Source organism: Calonectris borealis, chromosome 1, assembly GCF_964195595.1.
Source record: "Calonectris borealis chromosome 1, bCalBor7.hap1.2, whole genome shotgun sequence".
In the NCBI taxonomy this organism is placed as follows: domain Eukaryota; kingdom Metazoa; phylum Chordata; class Aves; order Procellariiformes; family Procellariidae; genus Calonectris; species Calonectris borealis.
The window spans coordinates 146,444,839-146,464,376 of record NC_134312.1 but is presented as its reverse complement, the minus strand read 5'-3'; the positions used below and the strand labels follow the sequence as shown (position 1 = coordinate 146,464,376).

General features: G+C 40.0%; 1 protein-coding gene across 1 annotated transcript in view; it reads right to left on the bottom strand.

The window, feature by feature from the left end:
• GABRB3 (gamma-aminobutyric acid type A receptor subunit beta3) overlaps positions 1–19,538 on the bottom strand; it is a 111,004-nt gene that overhangs the window by 3,676 nt on the left and 87,790 nt on the right. Inside the window, exons 7-8 of the mRNA XM_075134917.1 lie at positions 12,263–12,415; positions 7,646–7,890 (exon numbers count right to left, since the gene is read on the bottom strand). Of these exons, the coding sequence (XP_074991018.1) occupies positions 7,646–7,890; positions 12,263–12,415 (398 nt within the window). The remainder of the gene's footprint in view (positions 1–7,645; positions 7,891–12,262; positions 12,416–19,538) is intronic.

The following is a 19,538-nucleotide window of genomic DNA, read 5'->3' as shown; positions in this document are numbered from 1 at the left end:
TTTTATCACCTGGCACAGAAATGTCACTGTCTGTGCACTGGAAATTCTCTCTAAAGTGTGAACACCAGGCTTTGCTCTCGAACCTTGTTATAAATCAGAGAGATGACATTGTGTATTTGGCCAATTTCCCCTCACTCCTTACCATCCTGCTTTACCCTAAGGATTTCCCTTGTCTCCCTGGGCCTCCATGCTTCTTGTAGTCTTCTTTCTGCCTGACCGTGGCTCCACCTGAAGCCATTCACTCCTGTTTCCCCGCTGAGGTCTCTAACGCCGGTGCTCCCATCTCCTTCCTGACACAAGCCAGGTCTGGTTGTTTCCATGGAGTGTTTCCCAGTGAGCTCATCAAAGCAGATGGTAACAGCTGAGTACCAAATCATTAATTAAGTCCCTGCTGAATCAGCATGGATCCAAATATGCAAAACCGATCCTCTTATTTCAGAATCAGTTTTAGTCAAACCCCACCCCTTCCCCCTCTGAACAACTACAGCTCCTGCATGCCGTGAGGTGTTTCATACACGGAAAAACAGGTTCACTTCTGAAGGTTCACCATTTCTGAACTATACATGTTACAGTTCAAAGAAAAAACTCAAAGACTCTAGCAGCCTAATGTCATCACACAAAAATGACCGTAACTTATCTAACTGAAGCCAGAAAGAGGAGAATTAAGATAATGCTTACAAAGAACCTCTGGTCCTTGCTCTTGGAAGAACACCACATCTCCAATAGGCTCAACTTGGATTGTATACTGTAGATATGAAACTTCAACACTCTTTTTACACCTGGAAAGTCCTGAATCTACTACTTAATTCTAGACAACCTACTGGCTCGTTTAGATGTTAAGTATTACATTTTTGAAGAAATGCAAGCCAAGAGCTGCTATTGAATACCTTTCTCCAATCAAGATTCTTGGGAAACTTCAGTTTTAATGCCAGTTTGGAAACACTTTACGAGGGTTGGGAAACTACCATAAGGTTTGATTTACTATTAGGTAGTGTCTGAATTATTTCAGGTTCATTTAGTTCTCTGTTTAATATTCCATAAATTTTAAGGAGTACTTTACAATGAAATCTCTTTTTCCTCATAAGTCTTTCACTCTACTACACAAAAAGAAAGAGAGGAAACATTTTGCTCAAACCCCATAGGTATGTTTAGGAGTTCATCAATCCCAAATTTTTAAATACCATGTAAACACTTTCCATCATATGAAGCAATATAAATGCAAATAGCGGGTTTAAATAACAGCGCGAAAAGCTGTCTCTGTAGTTAGTCTTGCAAAATTACTATTCAAGTACATTATCCCACAAAATAGATATCCCCTTAAAATTGTAATAAAATGGAAATTATTTTTGGTGGAAATTGTAATCTAGACTCCAGCTACCTGATTCTCACCTGATCTGCCCTGGTGCAAGCATCTATGGTTATGGAAAGGGCAAACTACCTGGTAGCAGTTTTCATCTTCTTTACTTATGTATACATGACTTTCCAACATGTAGAACAGTATGCGATCAGGCCCTAAGTGTTATCTGTGCTTAAAGCAAAACTCATTGATCACATTATGCCTTGGATATTTTTAAAATAATTTAAAACTGCAAGCACAACAAAAATGATAGTGTTGAGTGTTCTCCCTGAGTCTAGAAGTCGATACTTCTCTCGCTACCATCGTAAAATGTTTATATTAATTAATAAGCACAAAAAAATGAAAGAGACAATTATATCAGCCTACTATACGAATTCAGGGTACCCAGCGGAACTGGGAAGATGGAAAGATCTTGGGAAAAAAGGAAAGTATGAAGAATAAAAAAAATTAGTAAGTTGCATCTTAGTATCACTGTCCACCAAATAAGAATAGAGTTTGACAATTAACCTTGGTATATTTGAACTGACAAAGAAAAGGAAACGAATGCATGGTCATCCCTTCCCCTGTACTTTACATTGTCTGTGGATTCTTACAATTTTTGGGCTGTACTATGGACTGCATGTACAATCCTTATTACCGTCTCTGGATTTGCACCATGCATACTTGTGCAAAGTGGCTGTATAACAAAATTAGTACACACATGACTCTCCCAGAGCACGCTGAATGTCCCCATTGTAAGCACTACAGGACGAGAGTTCTTCTCACAAGAACTGTGCTCATCACCCTTGACAGATATTTTTCAAAACTTGGCACCTACTCATCACGCTCATGTTTCAGAAATATCCCACTGTTCAAAACAGCACCGAAAAAAGTATCCCGGAAAGATGAAGATGCACAGGAGAATACTGGCAGCTTTGCTATTCTCATATTTTCCAATTTAAACTGAGTGATAATTCTGCCACAGCAGCCAAGATATTAATTCTCAGAATAAAATCCCACTTGTAAGAAAGGTTGCTACAATTAACAATTCTTTAAAAGCGCTAAGTAGACGTAAGTGGCCTGAGCCTCTATTCTCAGCAATGCCTGGCGGGAAGCTGCTGCCTTGGCCGGCAGCAGGGGTTTGAGCCAGGAATCTCCAGAGCTAAAAAAACATGCAGGAACTGCCTGACAAGAATGGCCTTTTTATAAAGGCTTATGCATTATTTTTGTTCAAAGGAAGCTCTTCCCACATGTCTGACAGCCACAGGGGGTTGAAGCTTGAATAAGCTTGTGTGATAGTTACCCTCCTGATTGATACCCTGGGGCTGAACTTTTGGTCCCACCAAACTGAAAACGTAAATTGCCACAGCTTGAACTAAGAAGCAATATTTTTAGCAGGGGACTGTAACAAATCATAACCTCTGTGGATTGGCCCAGAAGGAGCGATGTCCAAAACACATGCTCACCAGCTGATTATGCCAGTAGCCTCTACACAAGAGTGAACAACAAGTGAGAACAGGACTGCCTTAGAGCTCTCTCATGCTGATTTAGTTGTAAATTAGGCTGTATCTGAGCCTTATTTAAAAGAAACAATTTATGTAGCAAAACGGAAAGTGCACGGAGAGCTACAAATGGAGCCTGAATCTGCCAATGCAAATAGGACAAACAGAACTGATTTGTAACAATGGTGACCAGTTTTCAAGGGAATAGGCTACCTATTCTTTTCTGACAGTTTTTCCACAAACAGAGGACTTTAATTTAGGCATCGATACCACAGGCAGAATAAATATTTTATGAAAAATCAAGATTCAGTTCTTTCTTTATCCTAGAGCTTGTCCTTATGTACGAACCAGTGTATCAAGGTTTTCAAGAGAGAGTTTTCAATCTGAAACTGGTAAGTGTATGAAAATTGGTTTACACAAAAAAAGGAGCATCCTACGTTCATCTCCAGTAACTGTGGTTTACTGGGAAAAGTCGGGAAAAGTTCAGTGAGGAATACTATTTACAGTGCATTATCTGAAATAAAATATGATGCAAAAGCAGTCAGAAGAAGAGATGGCTATGTGTGAAATTTTCTCTGTAGTCAGCTGCTGATCCACAGAGTCATTCGTAAAGGCTCTCTCAGGTTTCATCTCATCACCAGCTCTGAATCTTCTGAAATAATTTCCAGAGATTCAGTTTAGTCAAACGTGCTTCAGTCATCGTCCCACCTTCAGCAGTGCTACACGGGAGAACACACGGCAGTTTTTCTCTCCCCACTGCTTTTCTTTGTCACCTCTGCAATGTCAGGACACTGGCTGTGCCGTTTGCATGCTACGAGGGCTCTTTTTTCCCTAATGCCTGGAGCTATTGGGCTCGTTGGCTGGACAGAAAGCCATGTTGGGAACAGCGAAGCCAACAGGCAGCTCGGCAGAGGCAGCTGGTGGAGCCCTCCTCAACACAGCAAGCCTCAGTGGCAGCGCATCAGGAACAACTCAGAGAGAAGTGCCTAAAAGCCTGGCGTTGGAGAGGCAGGTCCACAGCAGCAGCATCACCATGGAGATGGCTGTGCCAGTTTCGGCTTTTGAAACCCGTAACCTGCTGATGCAGGACGATGCAACTGCATGCATTAGGATGCAGAGTTACTGAGCATGAACATTGGCTGCTTTGCAAAGCAATTATCGAATAAAACACAAACATACCCACATCTGTGGATTTTGTGGTCTAGAACATTTTTGCTATTAAAACTTTCTTTACTGAAAGAGTGGTTAAACATTGGACCAGGCTGCCCAGGGAAGCGGTTGAGTCACCATCCCTGGAGGTATTTAAAAGACGTGTAGATGAGGCGCTTAGGGACATGGTGTAGTGGGCGTGGTGGTGTTGGGTTGACGGTTGGACTCGATGATCTTAGGGTCTTTTCCAACTTAATGATTCTATGATTCTATGATTCTAATCTCCTGCTCTACAATCAATAAGACTAGGAAAGCATGAAAAGCCCTTTTGCTACTATAAGAGCAGTGTTTATAATCAAGCCTGCTAGCTTGCACACCAGACTTCAGTTCTCTGATGTGTGAAAAACAAACTACAGTACCAGTGTCCATGCTGGTTCTACTGGTTTCCATGGGCTAAAACGCTCCTGAGTGAAAATAACGCGACATTTTGCCTCATCCTCCTCTTGTTCCCTTTGCCTGAGAGACAGACACTGCCTCAGCTGCCCTCCCAGCCTTGGGTACCGTAAGAGCAATGCTCGAACTCAGGGCCTGAACGCCAGGCAACATGTTGTGCTGCCTCTGCTCTGCTAGTGCTGCCTCCCAAAACAAACAAGCGATTCCCACAGCACCACAGAGCCTCCTGTCTGGACCTGATACAGCACAGAGTTGTTCTGTCACTACACCCAGAAGTTACAGCATCTGATGTGGACAATAAATGGACTAATGTTTATTTATTTCTTTGGTTTGGTTTGTTTTTTGCTTGGTTTTTTTCTAGTGCCCTGAGCTAGCGCTATAAATCAATGACAGGGAGCTCATGCACACGGTTCGTATACAAGCAAATTCAATTACTAAAACAAAACAGCAACACAAATCAACTCAAAATGGTAGTCTTAGCGACAAACTAAAAATAATGCCTTCTTCCAGTTTTATATCTGAACCTTTTCAATCTTCTTTCCAGCACAGCATACATTTTGACAGCCATCAAATAGAGGCGATAGCTGCAAAGGGGGCTGCCTGTTTTTAGGCACTCTCCCATTCTTTAAAAATGTTGCTCAGCCCCAAATCATGTGAGATTTGAAATATTTCCCAGGATTAGAAACCTTCCCTTTCTGAATGGAAATATACTCCATGGAAGCCTGAAGCCTCACTAAAATGAAAAAAACCCCAATAATTTCATTGAACTCGCACAAGTTAGTCTTCATCTGTGGCTCTGAGCCTCCCCTACCATGCAGGATGCCCTCCAGTTTGTGAGCCTCTCCCAGGACATCCAGCCCCTGAGTCCCAACTCTAAAGCACAAAGCAAGCAAATGCCAAGCAGCCACTATTTCCATCAGATCCGATGATCTTCGAGAGCCACCAAAGAACAGGTTGGAAGTTAATGCCTCTTTACTGCCCCTGAAGAGGTCCGAGCCAAAGCTGCAGAGCTTTCAGTTACTGTCTTACCATGGCAAGTGTGTTAAAAAAGTCTGGCATGACCACCTGTCCTGCTACATCCATGGATGCCTGTACAGCAAGGTACACGGTGGGCATGATCCAGAACCATGGAAATCATTCTCCTGCTTCAGTGCTATGGTATCTGGAAGCCCTGGTAACCTTTGTCCAAAGTAGATCTGCTAGGTCAATTTTCCTGGAGCTGCTCACTCTGAAAGCAATGGGACCTCTTACCTGCTCTGAGCAATTCCCTCTGCTTTCTATTTGCCAGTGTTTTTCGAATCAGAAATTCAGATTTCACATCCTACATCCACTGAACCTGCATTTTCTGTCCATACTTTCTTTCAAAGGAAGATTTCTGATCAGCTCTACCTAATGCCCCTGTCTTTTTCTGTTGTATGCTGGCACTGCTTCTCTGAAGGCACTGAATCCAGTGACTGCAACAAAGCTCTGTTGACTTCACCAGCTGAGGCCTGGAAACAAATGTTTTCCACAGAGAATGGGACCATACCTCATTATTCATCCTAGATCATTTGAACGGCAAATATTCACAGTCAGTATGAGTATATGTGTCTCTACAAAGCATTTGGAGTTCCCTTTCACAGCTGGGACTACAGGGGACAAAGCAACACACTCTTCTTTCAGCTCTGCTGTGCTGAATTTGTATCCTAATTTAATTCATGCATGGTTGATATTAAACCAGCAGAGAAGTTAGAAAAGTCCATGATATTTGCTTAGGATGGTCCGGAAAGGAAAGGTTGTAAGTCAAAAGTGAGAAAAAAAGGGGTTGATATATGGTATAATCAGATCTGGGATATAAAAGTGACATGATCTGGGTATGAAAACCCCTCATTTTCATTAGTTTACATTCATATGCTTCTTTTGACAATACAGACCAATTGATCTCAAGATAGAAGAACAGTCAGGCATGGGGTGCTATTGAGCCCATTAACAAGACTTGTACTGAATTATGTAAATCATTTAAATGGATAAGATTCGCCAGATGGTTTCCATTGGGAGAACTGAACCTTAGTGCATACATCTGCATTACCTGCTTACAGCTAAAATCTTCTCCATTGCTTTCAATTCTGATATTCTTTTTTTTGTCATCTGCTTTTTTTATTATTATAACTATTTATTTTTCCAGGAAAGGGAATTAATTCTTCCTGCTAGCTTAGTCCTAAGCAGTGCTGCCAACTGTGATGAGAATTTGATTTCATAATATAGCAGACAAAAATGAGTTTATTGGTTCAAAAATTACTTCACAGATATGACTGTCGATATTTAGGTGTAGTTCTGCATTACATTTACTATAGCAGACAGAATCATTAGGACCAAAAAATACAGCTTGAAATTACTTTTATGATACTGGTATTTAATAAACAGGTAGTAGTTTTGCCACTGTGATCTCTTCTAATTTATAGCTGACAGAAAAAACAGTCTTACTCAACAGGACTGAATGAAAAAGCCTCACTGGGAGCATTTTAGCCGTTCTATTCAAACTGACATGGCTTGTTAACATCATATAGTGTTGAATACCTTGAATTTTTCTTCCAAAGTTAAAAAAAAAAAGGGTATTCATTGGATGAAGTAATACTCCAGGCAAGGAAATAGGCTGGAGCATAATCAGCACAGATGCCAATACTGTGCTTCAGAAACCAATCTGAAAGTTTCTCTAGGAATCATAATTTTCTGCTGGTCTTAAACAGCAGCAGGTGACGATGCCACACGCAGGGGTTCAGCTACACTGGCCAATTAATTAGCATGGCAGAACTAATCCCTTATCTGTTCTCTCCCATTCTAAATGTGTCTGCTCTAAGTGAAGTGAGGAAAAGTATGCTCAGATCCTGGATTCCCTTACGTAGATACTTGAGCAAAATCACAATTAAATTATATTTGATTTAAACAAATAAATGCCTTTGTAGATCTGGCCTTTATTTTCAAGCTAGCTGCACTCCCATTGTTATCTATCTTCTTCTTACAGATACTTGTTGTACAGAACATGCTCACTTCAATTTCTGTATGCCTAAATATATTCTTCAATGTAGGTTCTTGAATATAAAAATGCCAAAGTTTGCCCACAAAACAGAGATGTCGTTGTTTTTATGCATGATTTTTTTGTTTATTTCATACAGTTAGTTTTTGTAATAAAAGAAAAGAGAGACTATATAGAGATTAAAGATCCTACCCGGTTGCCTTCAAACTTTGAGCGATCGTTGTTTGCCTTTGCTGTTTTTTCTGCAAGTTTCTTCTGCCGTTGAGGGCCTTTTCCGAAGAAAATGTAGTTGACAAAGGCGTATTCAAGTAAGGCCAAGAAGACAAATACAAAACAGCCCATAAGATACATGTCAATGGCTTTAACATACGGAATTTTAGGCAAAGTCTCTCGCAGATGAGTGTTGATTGTTGTCATAGTCAGCACAGTTGTAATTCCTACACAAAAAAAAAAGAGCATGTATCTTACAACTCTAAGCAGATCACGCTTCAATTTTATTTTTCTTTTTGGCAAATTTTTCTTGTCAGTGTGAAGAAGCTTAAAAATTGTGTGAAAGATATCTTGCAGGTGACCACTGCAAATGAAAGGAAAATTAAAGCTTGATGCATTATTGTTCTGTTACAGTATTTCCTTCATATGCTCAGGGGGAGCAGCTAACAAGGGGGCCTGCCACCACTGCCGTGAGTTAACATAGCTTCATGGGAGCCAGGGCAGCTGTATGGAGGATCTCTTCCATGAAGACCAAACCGATCTGCGACAGGAAGGCAAATAGTCTGCCAGGGATTAAAAGGTGTGCTCTTACAGCACTGTGCTGCTCAACACAATGGCGAGAAGTTTTTAAAAAGTAACAAAACTAATTAGAGGTCTGGATAGATAAAACCATGTGCACATATTAAGGCAGAATGTTCATATAGATGGTGACAGATTCCTCTCATGCAGTTTTACATTTCTAAGAGTTAAGCAGTTGGCTGAAGTTAGTCCTGTAGGGCCCCTCTCTAGTAAATGGAGAGAGACAGGCACCTTTCTAGAGCAGTTCGTTCCGTCTATTTTAGACACCTGTTTCAGGAAAGGATAATATAGAAGAGGGATTTGAAGTTACTAGTTTAGAGCAGTAGTCTAATTTTTACACAGAAATAAGTGAGATGAGCAGTGAGAGGCAGACAGGTATGTGCATTTGTGGAAAGAAAAAGCCAAGGAGGGAGAGCAGCATTTTTACAGTGATCGACTGGACACTAATAAAGCACCTAGAAAATCTATAAGGTATGTCATACCCTCATTTATTTACCTAAAGATGGACATAGCACCTGAAAATATATTCCAGAGCACTGTCTTGAAAAGCTGGTAAGAAAAGCAATTTTATTGTCAGTCTACTTGAATTCACAATAAACTGCAGGGTCTGTATCTCTGCTGGAAATTTTATGGGAATCACAAATCACAGGTGGCTGAAAACACTGATTTGTGGACTAAGTCTATATTGGTAAAAGAGGCAAGCCATTCTAATAGGTCCCCTCCATTACTATTTTCTCTGATTCCGTAATTACACCATCAGTTTGTAAGTAGTCACCAAAATGCAGACAGAACAAAAATAAAGAACGAAAGAAAATTGCTGCCATACTGTAAAGCACAGCTTCTTTTACCTTAAGAGACAGAAATAAAGACAATATAACTCAAAATCAAGCTGTTGGTGTAAACAGCGTCACTCCAGGGAACTGTAGTAGTAGCCTGTGAGGTTCTGTAACAGATATTTTGTATATTTAGTAGGTCAGCATCACGCGGTTTTCAGTGCTTTTCCTCTAAACTGTGAAACAAGCGTGTGTTGATGTCAGATGTTTCACGGCTTGAAATACATCGGAGACACACGTAGCACAAGCTTATTTAAAAATTGTATTGGGTATAACTCACCCAGCTCTACAGTAAAATGAGGAGTATAGCTGACACATTACTTTTACCTAAAGAAACTTCGATAAAGTCTCTAGAAAACCTCCATGCCAGCACAAGGAACCGGGGTGAGAAGGGTGGAGGACTGCAGCAAACACTATCATACGTTTGTTGCCCAACGGCTTTCTCTAGCCTGAATTAGCTTCTTTTCTTGTAGGATTACCTGCGGCTGTTTCCCATAAGGAATTCAAAGAATTACCTAAGATCCAATTGATTCTTGTATCAAAAATCCCGCAGATTCCTTTTAACACACCCTTGGCATCTCACTATCATTCCACAGATGCTTACCAAGGCCTACGTCAACAAGGGACTTAGAGGACTGCCCAGTGGGGGTTATAACGCCCACATTTTTGGTGCCTGTTCCCAGGCTGTAATCTAGGTTCCAGAGAGAAGTTCTTAAACACCACACGGAGAGAGTTTGGTGGCTCTCTCAGTGATCCAGAAGATTAAGCACACCGAATAGAAAGATGGCTATCACCAACCAAAGGGAAATATGTCCCCTGGGAGATCCTGACACCCTGCAGGCAAATGCTCTTCTGAAGATCAGCAATTTATTTTAAAGCACAGCTGGAGGAGAAGCAGCTGACACTCACCTATGATATAAAAATAGGGTAATCTTGTGATTACAGCCCTTCCCAAGAGTGAGAACTCTTGAGATTATTCTTCTCCTCAAAGGACTGAACTTAGGGCTAACTAGCAAAAACTCAGTTTTGAACAGACTTGATGGTTTTGAATATTTTTCTTGAGATCAGCCCTGTATCAGCCTCTACCTGCACTGTCTATAGTGCAGAGTCTCTGGAATGAGCTGGCCTTTGCTCTAGGCTTGGGTTCCTCTGCTGAGGGAACTACTGGGTTCAGTGCAGGCTGGAGCACAGACGCGTGTGCAGCGAGGGACCCGGGACAGGAGCAAAACGTGGAAGGGAACGAACTAGGATCAGGCTCTTTCAGAGAACACAGGCTTCTTCCAGGGTAGAGTAAAAGCTTGTCTCCATGCCTCTAAGGACTGCACAGGGAATTCTTCCTCTAACAAATACCTAAGCCAGCAGGCCTTACCCTCCTCTGAACTGAGCTTTTCAGAGCCAGTTCCATATGTCCAAAGGTGCTATATTTCCTTTAAACTTTGATACCATTTCATATCAGCTTCAGACTCATAAGAGAGGCTATACAAAGGAACATAGGATTAGACCCATGGTACTGAACTTTATTATGCAAACATCACAGACATAATCACCAAGGCACTAACTGTTTTCTCAGAAGAACCTATTAGATGGATTTTCATCCTCTCAAAGGGACTTTGTATCAATCAGAAATAGAACATCTGGGCTCCTGAGCCTGCCTTGAATGTAGTCTCCGACTTTTGTTCTAATATTTGTGTTATCACAGTATGGTACTTGATGAACTTGTGCTACACAGAAATACACCACATGAGACGGTCCTGTTTCTTAAACAAGGAAAAACTGTGAGAACTCATTACAGAAGGGCGTGGAATGTCACTGGGTTTGTTAACTTCCACCTAACGGTCTATTCTCTGCAGTCCTGGCCGTCATGTAAAATCTAGATGCTGACTGATGTGTTTGAAGTGCTCCCCTCATAATGTCTCCAGAGTGGATCTTCGGTATCCAGTAGTTCCTTTATGAATACATCAGAGCTGTTTGGACTCTATATCCCACCTCCCATTCAGCTACTACTTAGCTGCAACCTGCTGAACGTGCACTAGCTGTTGAGTGGTAATGCCAGATTGTGTCATGCCCCGATGCACCAGCTAATCCACAATATCTGTAGAATTACTGTACAGTAACTGCAGTTAATCTAAAATATCTTCAGTTATCCAAGTTCAGATGCTAGGATGTAATATTGTACTGCACAAAGGTATAGGTGTAGTTGCCCAGCCTGCTTCGGTATGTGGGATCTTGGGATGTACGCAGTACAGAAATGGGGAATCTCATGGGCATGGGTTGGAGTCACCGTTTGCTGTGGCGCATATCAGAAAAATAAGGGAACTAGGAAATATGTTCCTGTTTTAAGAAGAGAAGAGAGCATAGCAGAAAGTTATACAGCATAGGCTTAGTGTCAAGTTTTGGGAAGGAAGGTATGTGCTATTGAGAAGCACAGGGTTGAAGACAGGATTTGGGATGAGGTGAGAGGCAGCAGTAGTCATAAGGATTATTTATGGATCCATTTAATATTCCTTGTCTCTAGCTATCCCTGAGTATGTTTCTGTAATAGATGAAGTATTTCCTGCGAGCTATTTTGAAGCCACCTCCCCTTATCTAAAGCATACTTTGATCTGAAAAGGTCTTGGACTGGGATCACCCATCTGTGCCAAATCCATGTTTTTCTGCCATGAGGTAAACGGCACTTTAAGCTGTCATAAAAATGCACTTAGCATACCGTGCATTCCGAGGGTGAGCTGGGATGTCATAGTCTGTAGCTGATGTGCCCCTGCGCTCTGCATGAGCACATGGTCTTGAGGTCTGTTCCTGCCACCGGCAGTTAAAGCACCCAGGGCCTCAGGAGGAGGCTTGGAGCCACACTCGTCCTCCCACACTGAGCTGGACTAAAAGCCCACACTCAAGCCCTTGGAGTATGATTCCAGAGCTGGTCCCCTCGCTGAAGCTACTGACAACAACATTAACTTTGATGAGAACAAGGCTGGGACCCGTATTAGCAGCTCATGCCAGAGATTTAGTGTGGCTACATTCTTGCATGCAGAGGAAAACTTATCACTTTTGAGGCAATACTGAATGACATGATTTTGACGTAAATGATTTTGGAATATCAAAACACTGACATCATATTGGTGTCTTTAACAACCTCCGATGGCTACATTCAGTCTGACATTTTAACATCCCACTCATTCTTAGCACATACCAAGGGCAACTCTTGCTGCTGATGCATCATAATTGATCCAGAATGACACCCATGATAAAATGGTAATCAGTATGGAGGGCATGTAGGTTTGAAGAATAAAGTATCCAATATTTCTCTTCAACCTGAAGCTCAGCGAGAGTCTTGGATAGGCACCTGAGGAAAGGGAGGGGAAAACAGTGTTATTTACACTGAAGAAAAGACACTTGCAGATAGTTGTCTTCAGTGTCCGTAGAAACTAAAGTGTGCACATTTTATGGGGTAGTATGACATCTGCAGAACAGGAGGGAAAACGCCTTCACTGTATTACTGGTTGGTATTAAAAGAAACCTTGCAGTGAATATAGTGATATCCAAGTAATTTGTATTTGGGAAGAAAAGAGAGAGTAAATTATTCTAGATTATTGAACAGATGGGGGAGCACCGGTTAGTTTTTAAGAACAGCTGCTTAGGTCTCCAAGTAAAATGCTTACCCAAATACACACTTTTATGTATAGTATTTATATTGAGAGGATTAGTAATGTGCATAGTCTTGTATTTGCATGGAAGAGTTGTTCATGAGATGGAACTTCTTAATTACATCTGAACTATGAGAAACATGCTACCTGTGGTGTCAAAAATAAATTGTAATGAATTCCAGTAAGGAAAAGCCTTCAGATCAGATCCAAAGGCCTCTAACATCAATTAGAGCCAGACAGAATTTTTCTTCCAAAAATATTTTAAGCAAAAAAAAGATGAGTTCATATGTGTGTGTACATATACACAGTATATATGTAGGATTCATTAATTGTTACAATTGGAGCAAATAAATAATGAAAAAAATGAATAACCTCAATGTCAATGTTTCCAACAAAACATTTTATTATTTAACTTCAAACTGGTGTATTTCAAAATTGGTGTTAATCTTACTTAATAGATTTTATATATTTAGAAATCTCAAACAGTTTAAAAAATTGTGGCTTCTTTCACCAAATGCAAAGAGGATTAAACCTGAATACAGCTGTACAAGAAAAAGGTAGTCATTCACATAACATTAGCTCAATGATTTCAGCTCAGTGTTTGCATTACTAGTCTTAGATATGATACTTTCAATAGCTCATCTAAAAGCTCTAGTTACAGTCAACATCCTAAAAAACATTTCCCAACATACCGAGGGCCCAACTAGATATTAGATCACATCCCACCCTTTCTAATGCAAGTATGTGCAAGATATGAAAGATTACATCTAGAAACAAATAAAAAATTACAAACTTCCCTTTAAATTATGTTCATATGTTTGCATATGAGCATAAGAAATTACATTTGCCCATATACACAAGAATGACGGATTTCCTGAGAGAGAAAGCGAAAGAAGGAGCAGAAAACTGCAGATTTCTCTTCATCACACTCCTGATAGTTAGGTATACTTTGAGTCATATGACAGAAAAAATGCTACACTGTTTCCAGGCAGCAGAAGCATCCAAGGAGCATCAAACTTCATGCAACTATCCTTAACTGTTCTATCAAACAATCTCAGAATAACTATCACTGGAAAAAGAAGTAGATGTATTAGGTTGTTGTGATTACTTCAATCAATCAGTAGTAATTTTTTCCAGGATGAAATACCTTCTACTTTCACCAATAGAAGAATATTGGTAGAGTCAGAAGAATTTATTTCATCATGAAAATCAGACCAAGGTTTTCTGCTGTCTAAAGCAATCAACATAATTTTCAGCAAAGAATCTTTTAGACTTTAGCTTGCTTAAAATCTTCATTTTCCAATGAACAATGTTTCATTTCAAAAGACAAATTCTCTCTTTGAAACCATGCCTGCTTTTTTGCTAACAAAGCTTAACTTTTTCATTGAGTTTCCTATGAAACGGTTTCCATGGCCTTGTGCCTGCAGACTATGTAAATGAAACAGGAGCATACCCTGCCGTAATGAAATACATTAAAAATGTAGTAGACCTGATCACCTTTCTGCAGTAAGAGTAGTGCATCAGACAGAAATCTTTATAAAGCTCTGTTGAGGAAAATTATTTCATATAATACACCACCCATGTAAAGGATTCTCTATAGATGTCTTCCTTTCCAAAAGTCCTGTCCAGGTCTGGGTGTCTGTGGAATATCATTGATAGAGGTGCTGACTGGAAAATCTCCCATAAAATACTGATTCTTTGATAAATAGTCTGAAGGATTCATTCAAGAAGGTTCAGTGGAACTGAATCACTGAATCAAAGCCTCTTCTTGGGCTGCCCCAGTGCCAAGGGCCCTGGACACACTGGGGAACCTCAGAGAAAGAAGAAAGAGAGCACTTTGCTATTGATAAAGCAGGGAAAATGGTGTGGATGGAGGAGGCGTGTGTCTACAGTGGAGAGAAGTAATGTGCCACGTATGTCAGTAATGTTCAGTAATGAAATCCTGAACTGAGAAACAGTATAATGGAGAAAACTTTAGACATTTATTCTGAATGCTTAACCCATAACCATCATCCATTACCTCATCACGATCTCCATCTAATGAGATGAGGTAATTACTGAAACTAATGGGACCTGGCCTTAGAGATGGACTCTCCGGAGAGATTGTCTCAAGGCCAGCAATGTCAACATAAAGTTGTTTCAAGCGCTAGGTTCTTTGTCCTGAAGCTAGAAGATAGAACCCCAAGAACCATACCTAGGGCCAGGGCTGTCAGTGCTGCCTGTCTTCCTGCTCTAAAGTTAGAGCTGGACTGTAACAGAGAGATTCAGTTGCAAATCTGAAGCTGCGCTGTTCCTTTTGAGATGCCCTAAGACATCTCAGACACTAGCACGCAGCTGGTGGATATGACATAGCCCCTACATCTTTTTGATCAGCAGCTGGAGACTAAGGCAGCTGCCCTATATGCCATCTCAAATAGCAGCTGATAGAGCGACTCACTTGAACTGCATACACATGAGCTAGGTGTCTGAGCTCTGATTATATTTACATGAGAGTCAGTTCATCTAGTCAATCTAGTAAATGAAACCTAGAGAATTATCCACCTCCTCCTAAAATAGACTCCTATGGGTGGACTGAATTTGTCTCCAGACTCCACAGCTGTATTGAGTAGATTCCCATCAACTAAGACACCTAGTTCATATGTAGACACTGAGATTATATTCAATCAGAGCAAGATGAATCCCAGCCCTGCAGGTCTCAGGGTAGGTTTTGAAGGTCTGTGGCTCCTGGGCAATCTAACAAAAAGTCTTGCTGGCATCGCGGCTAATTACTGGAGTTGACACATTGTTCGGTTTCATAAAGGTAAACAGAATGTCATCCTGTTTTGTTGTGATTTTCCAAGCTCAAATTTTATTGGAAGGTCTGGATCTCAGGAAATTCCAGAATAATTTGATCTTTGTATAGTTTAGGTTGAAACTGAAAAATGAACTGTTAGCCTTGTTTTTTCATACTATGCAGCCAGAGTTCTCCTTTAGGTAGCTCTCTCTGAGACTACAAAAGTTTGTATTACTTTCACCTGTATTGCTTTTATGCCTTCACAGATAATCTATAGGCCTTGCCTCCAGCCTGCCATCTCTGCTATAATATCTCACCTCCAGCAAACAGACCACAGGAATCTGTGGAAAAAAAGAATTAAAAGAAAGAGCATTCCTTATTTCCCCTACTTATTTCCCCCTCTCTGTCTGGATGGCTAAAGCTCAGTGAAAAGGATGGGTCCTAACCTGCATGGAACAAAGATAGTAAGCCCAGATCTTCATTTATCTAAGAAGGAACCATCTTGTGTAATTTATTTAATAAAAATATATTTCTTCGTGAGCTCAACAATTACACTGTTACTTGCCCGATTATGCTTGGATAATGATTTGTCAATTAAGGCTCAGTACATTTAGAGATTAATTACCAGGAAATTCTAGTTGTTAACATTCCATCAAAATTTGGTTTTTGCCTGAAGAACAGTGTTGCTGTTCAAGCATCAGATTTGTTATCCTTCCTCCCATCTCATATAACATGTTGATGTCTATGGGCTAATTTAAATAGTACAGGAATTACAGAATTTGGCCTGAAGTATTTAAATCTAACAACAGTATTGAGAATGCAGGCATGAAAACAAATACTTAATCAATAACTGAGCTCAAAATATTCCTCCTTCATATATTTGGGCACTTGGTAAAAAGTAATTACTTGTTTCTGTTTCAATTTCATTAAAAGCTAGCTGAAATATCTAGCTCCAAGGCTAAATTAGTCTCTTGCTGTTTTATCCAACTATGAACCAAGATAACAGAGTTGGTCAGTTACAGAATTCTTATTTTAATCTGTTCTTCTGGGAAAGTTCTTCGGCTAACTGGAAATATACTTTACAGATTGATCTTTCAGAATACAGCAAATAATTAATTTTCCAATCTTTTAAGACTACCCTCCTCTTACCAACAGGTTGCTAATCTGGCTCTGACTGCTATGCATCTTGAAGCTTTTAGGTGGTGTTTTACATATCCCCATTCCTGTTCAGTTTCTTAATACTTCTAGATAACAAACATTTAAAAGGGGGATTCAGCTCACAGGTTTAGGCACTAAATTTGCATGCAGATATTTACACATGGATGGCGAATAAGCTCTCAGTGTAAACCATGAAGATCTAGACTTACAGCCAGCTGAATCTAAGGGTGTGATATAAGTGCCTATACAGAAGTGTCTAATGCCATTTGAGATGCCTTAGGTTACTGAGGAGTCGAACTTAATACTAGGTAAGTAATTAATACTGAAGCGCTAGATTGGCACATAGGACACAAGACTGTAAAAGTCTGTAACAGCAGCCTAACTGCTAAGCAGGATGCTCTACAGCATCTCAAGAGGCATGAGATACCTATGTTTAGGCAACTGAATAGTGTCCTAAGAGCTATTCACTTGACAGAATAGAAGTGTGTAAGAGCTGAATAGCTCTTTAGGCTCCCTTGACAGCACTAATTTGATATCGTTTAACTATGGACTTAATTCAGTTACTGACACATAGGCATCCAGTGCCATTTTAGATGTCTTATGGTAGCCTGCATGGCCTTCAGCTAGTGTTAGAAGGATAGTCAAACCAGATTTTTCTTCCTCACAACAATTTAAATACTCCTTTCTCTTATTTCCATCCTGGACAAAGAGAACAGGCTATTCCCCATGTCTTTGTAGATGCCTTCTAGACACTTGAAGACGTTATGTCCTACCAAGTGTTCTTTTTTTTAAACTACATGATCGTGCCTGGCTCTCCGGCAATCTCATGTATTCCATTTTCTAGACTTCCTACTTGCTAATTTTCCCTAGACCCTCTTCTATTGCTCCACAATTGTCTTGAAGAATGCTACTCATGACCACAAACGCACAGTTCAGGCCTTAGCAATGCAGGTCACACTCCTTGTAGGATGTGGTTTTGTTCTGTTTTTTTCTCCAAAAATATGTTATTGACTCATGTTCAGTCTGAGATCAATAGTAACACGTAGATTTCTACACACATAATTCTGGCCTAACCTCATATTCCCTATCCTGAATTTGGATAGGAATAATTAGTTGTATAAATGTTGTATTTTGCTCTTGTCCATACTGACTTTTATACTTCTTTTCAGACCCATTTTGCTAATTTGGCAAGATCATTTTAACTATGCTTCAACATGCATGCAGTTCCTCCAGTATTCTTGCAGCCCTGCACAGCTTCATGTCATTATCTATGGGGTTTTCTTGTGCTTACCATTGCTTCTCATTAGTAACTATGGGAACAGATTTTTCCATTTGCATAAGTTACACAAGATTATACAGCACTGTTCCTCATGGAAGACAGGAGAAATAACTACTCTAAAAGCTGTTTATGGCAGGACTCTGAAGTCTTCTTTTAGTTTTATACAATCAAAGTACTGAAATGTCTGAAATGTTCACTGATATACTGCGCTCAAAGAACTAATATTTTCCCTTGAGACTTCAATAACCTCTAAGCTAAAAAAAAAAAAAAAAAGCATGCCTGACTTATTTTCCGCAAAAATGTAGAAACTGGCCTTAATTAGTAGGACCATAAAAAAGTAGGGTCTTGAGAAGAAATTTGAAAAGAGTGTGCTGACTTTATCCGTCAGATTCACTAGCATGCTTCGGATTTACAATTAAATATGTGGTTTTGAGAAACAAATGTGATGCTTCCCCTGCATGGAAATACTTGTCACAGAATTTCATAATTAATCAAGCATTTTCATAATGTCCTGTACCAAAATAATAGTAAATGCAGTATCGTGTCTTCATCAGTGACACAAATTATATGCTTCAGAAAATGGTACAAGAAACATGGAGTAATCTGTTCTCTGTGACTGTCTCATGCTACTCGCTAATGTCAAGCTGTCTTAAACCCTAAAGTGTGAGACTTTTTTTACTCCTTCCACAAGTTTTTTTTGAAAGAACTGTTAGGATTCTGAATATTTGGTCAGTCATATAAATGTCTACTCCTAGTTTTCGTTCTCTCTCATATTTGCCTTACAGCTCTTAGAATTTCTCTTTTTCCTGAATTTAACAAATCTCTCTCATCCCTAAATTACTAAATGATGTCTATACTGAAATATTTCATACGGAACTAAAAGGTGGCTTTGGACTGTCAGAAAAACTTCACAGGTGAGTTCTCTGTATTCTCATTGTTGCCCAAAGAGCCATTCCACAAAAGTATATCCAGTCTTGTGCAGGGGCAGGTAAGCTCTGGCTGCCAAAGGTGACACTGGCTGCAGAACGGAGGGACATAGGACGAGAGTATTGATTTCTCTTGAAAAAACCCCCACCCTTCCATTCACAATGATAAACAAGAACAGCAGCAGTTGGCAAACCCCCTCATATTAATTTCAATCCCAGCAATATTTACAGTTTGTTCTGAAATACAACTTGTGTTTCTGTGTACTTTGAAACAGATGCTCTGTCCAAAGAGTGGGTGAAGTGATGCTTACAAACAGAATAGAGCTGAGCTTCATTTGTTCTAGTGCACTGGGACAGACGGAACAGCACACTCCTGTGGTCTGAAGAGTACTGAAAATCTGGAGGTCCCAAATAGTAGCCCCACACTTGCTGATGGCTTTCTGTGTTGCTTTGGTCTTGCCACACATAACAACATATTCCTGTGCTGGTGTCTAATATTAAACATGTAAATCAACATTGTCCTCTGTCACCTGAAGACATCCAATGCTGTCAGTTACCGGTAACTTTTATTTACATCTTCAAGGAAACAAGGAGAAAAGCCAGGGATTTAATTTTAGCATCTTGACAATAATGACAAAAGCCCGGGCTATGTATACAGTACTATATACCCATCAGTGCGAATCAAG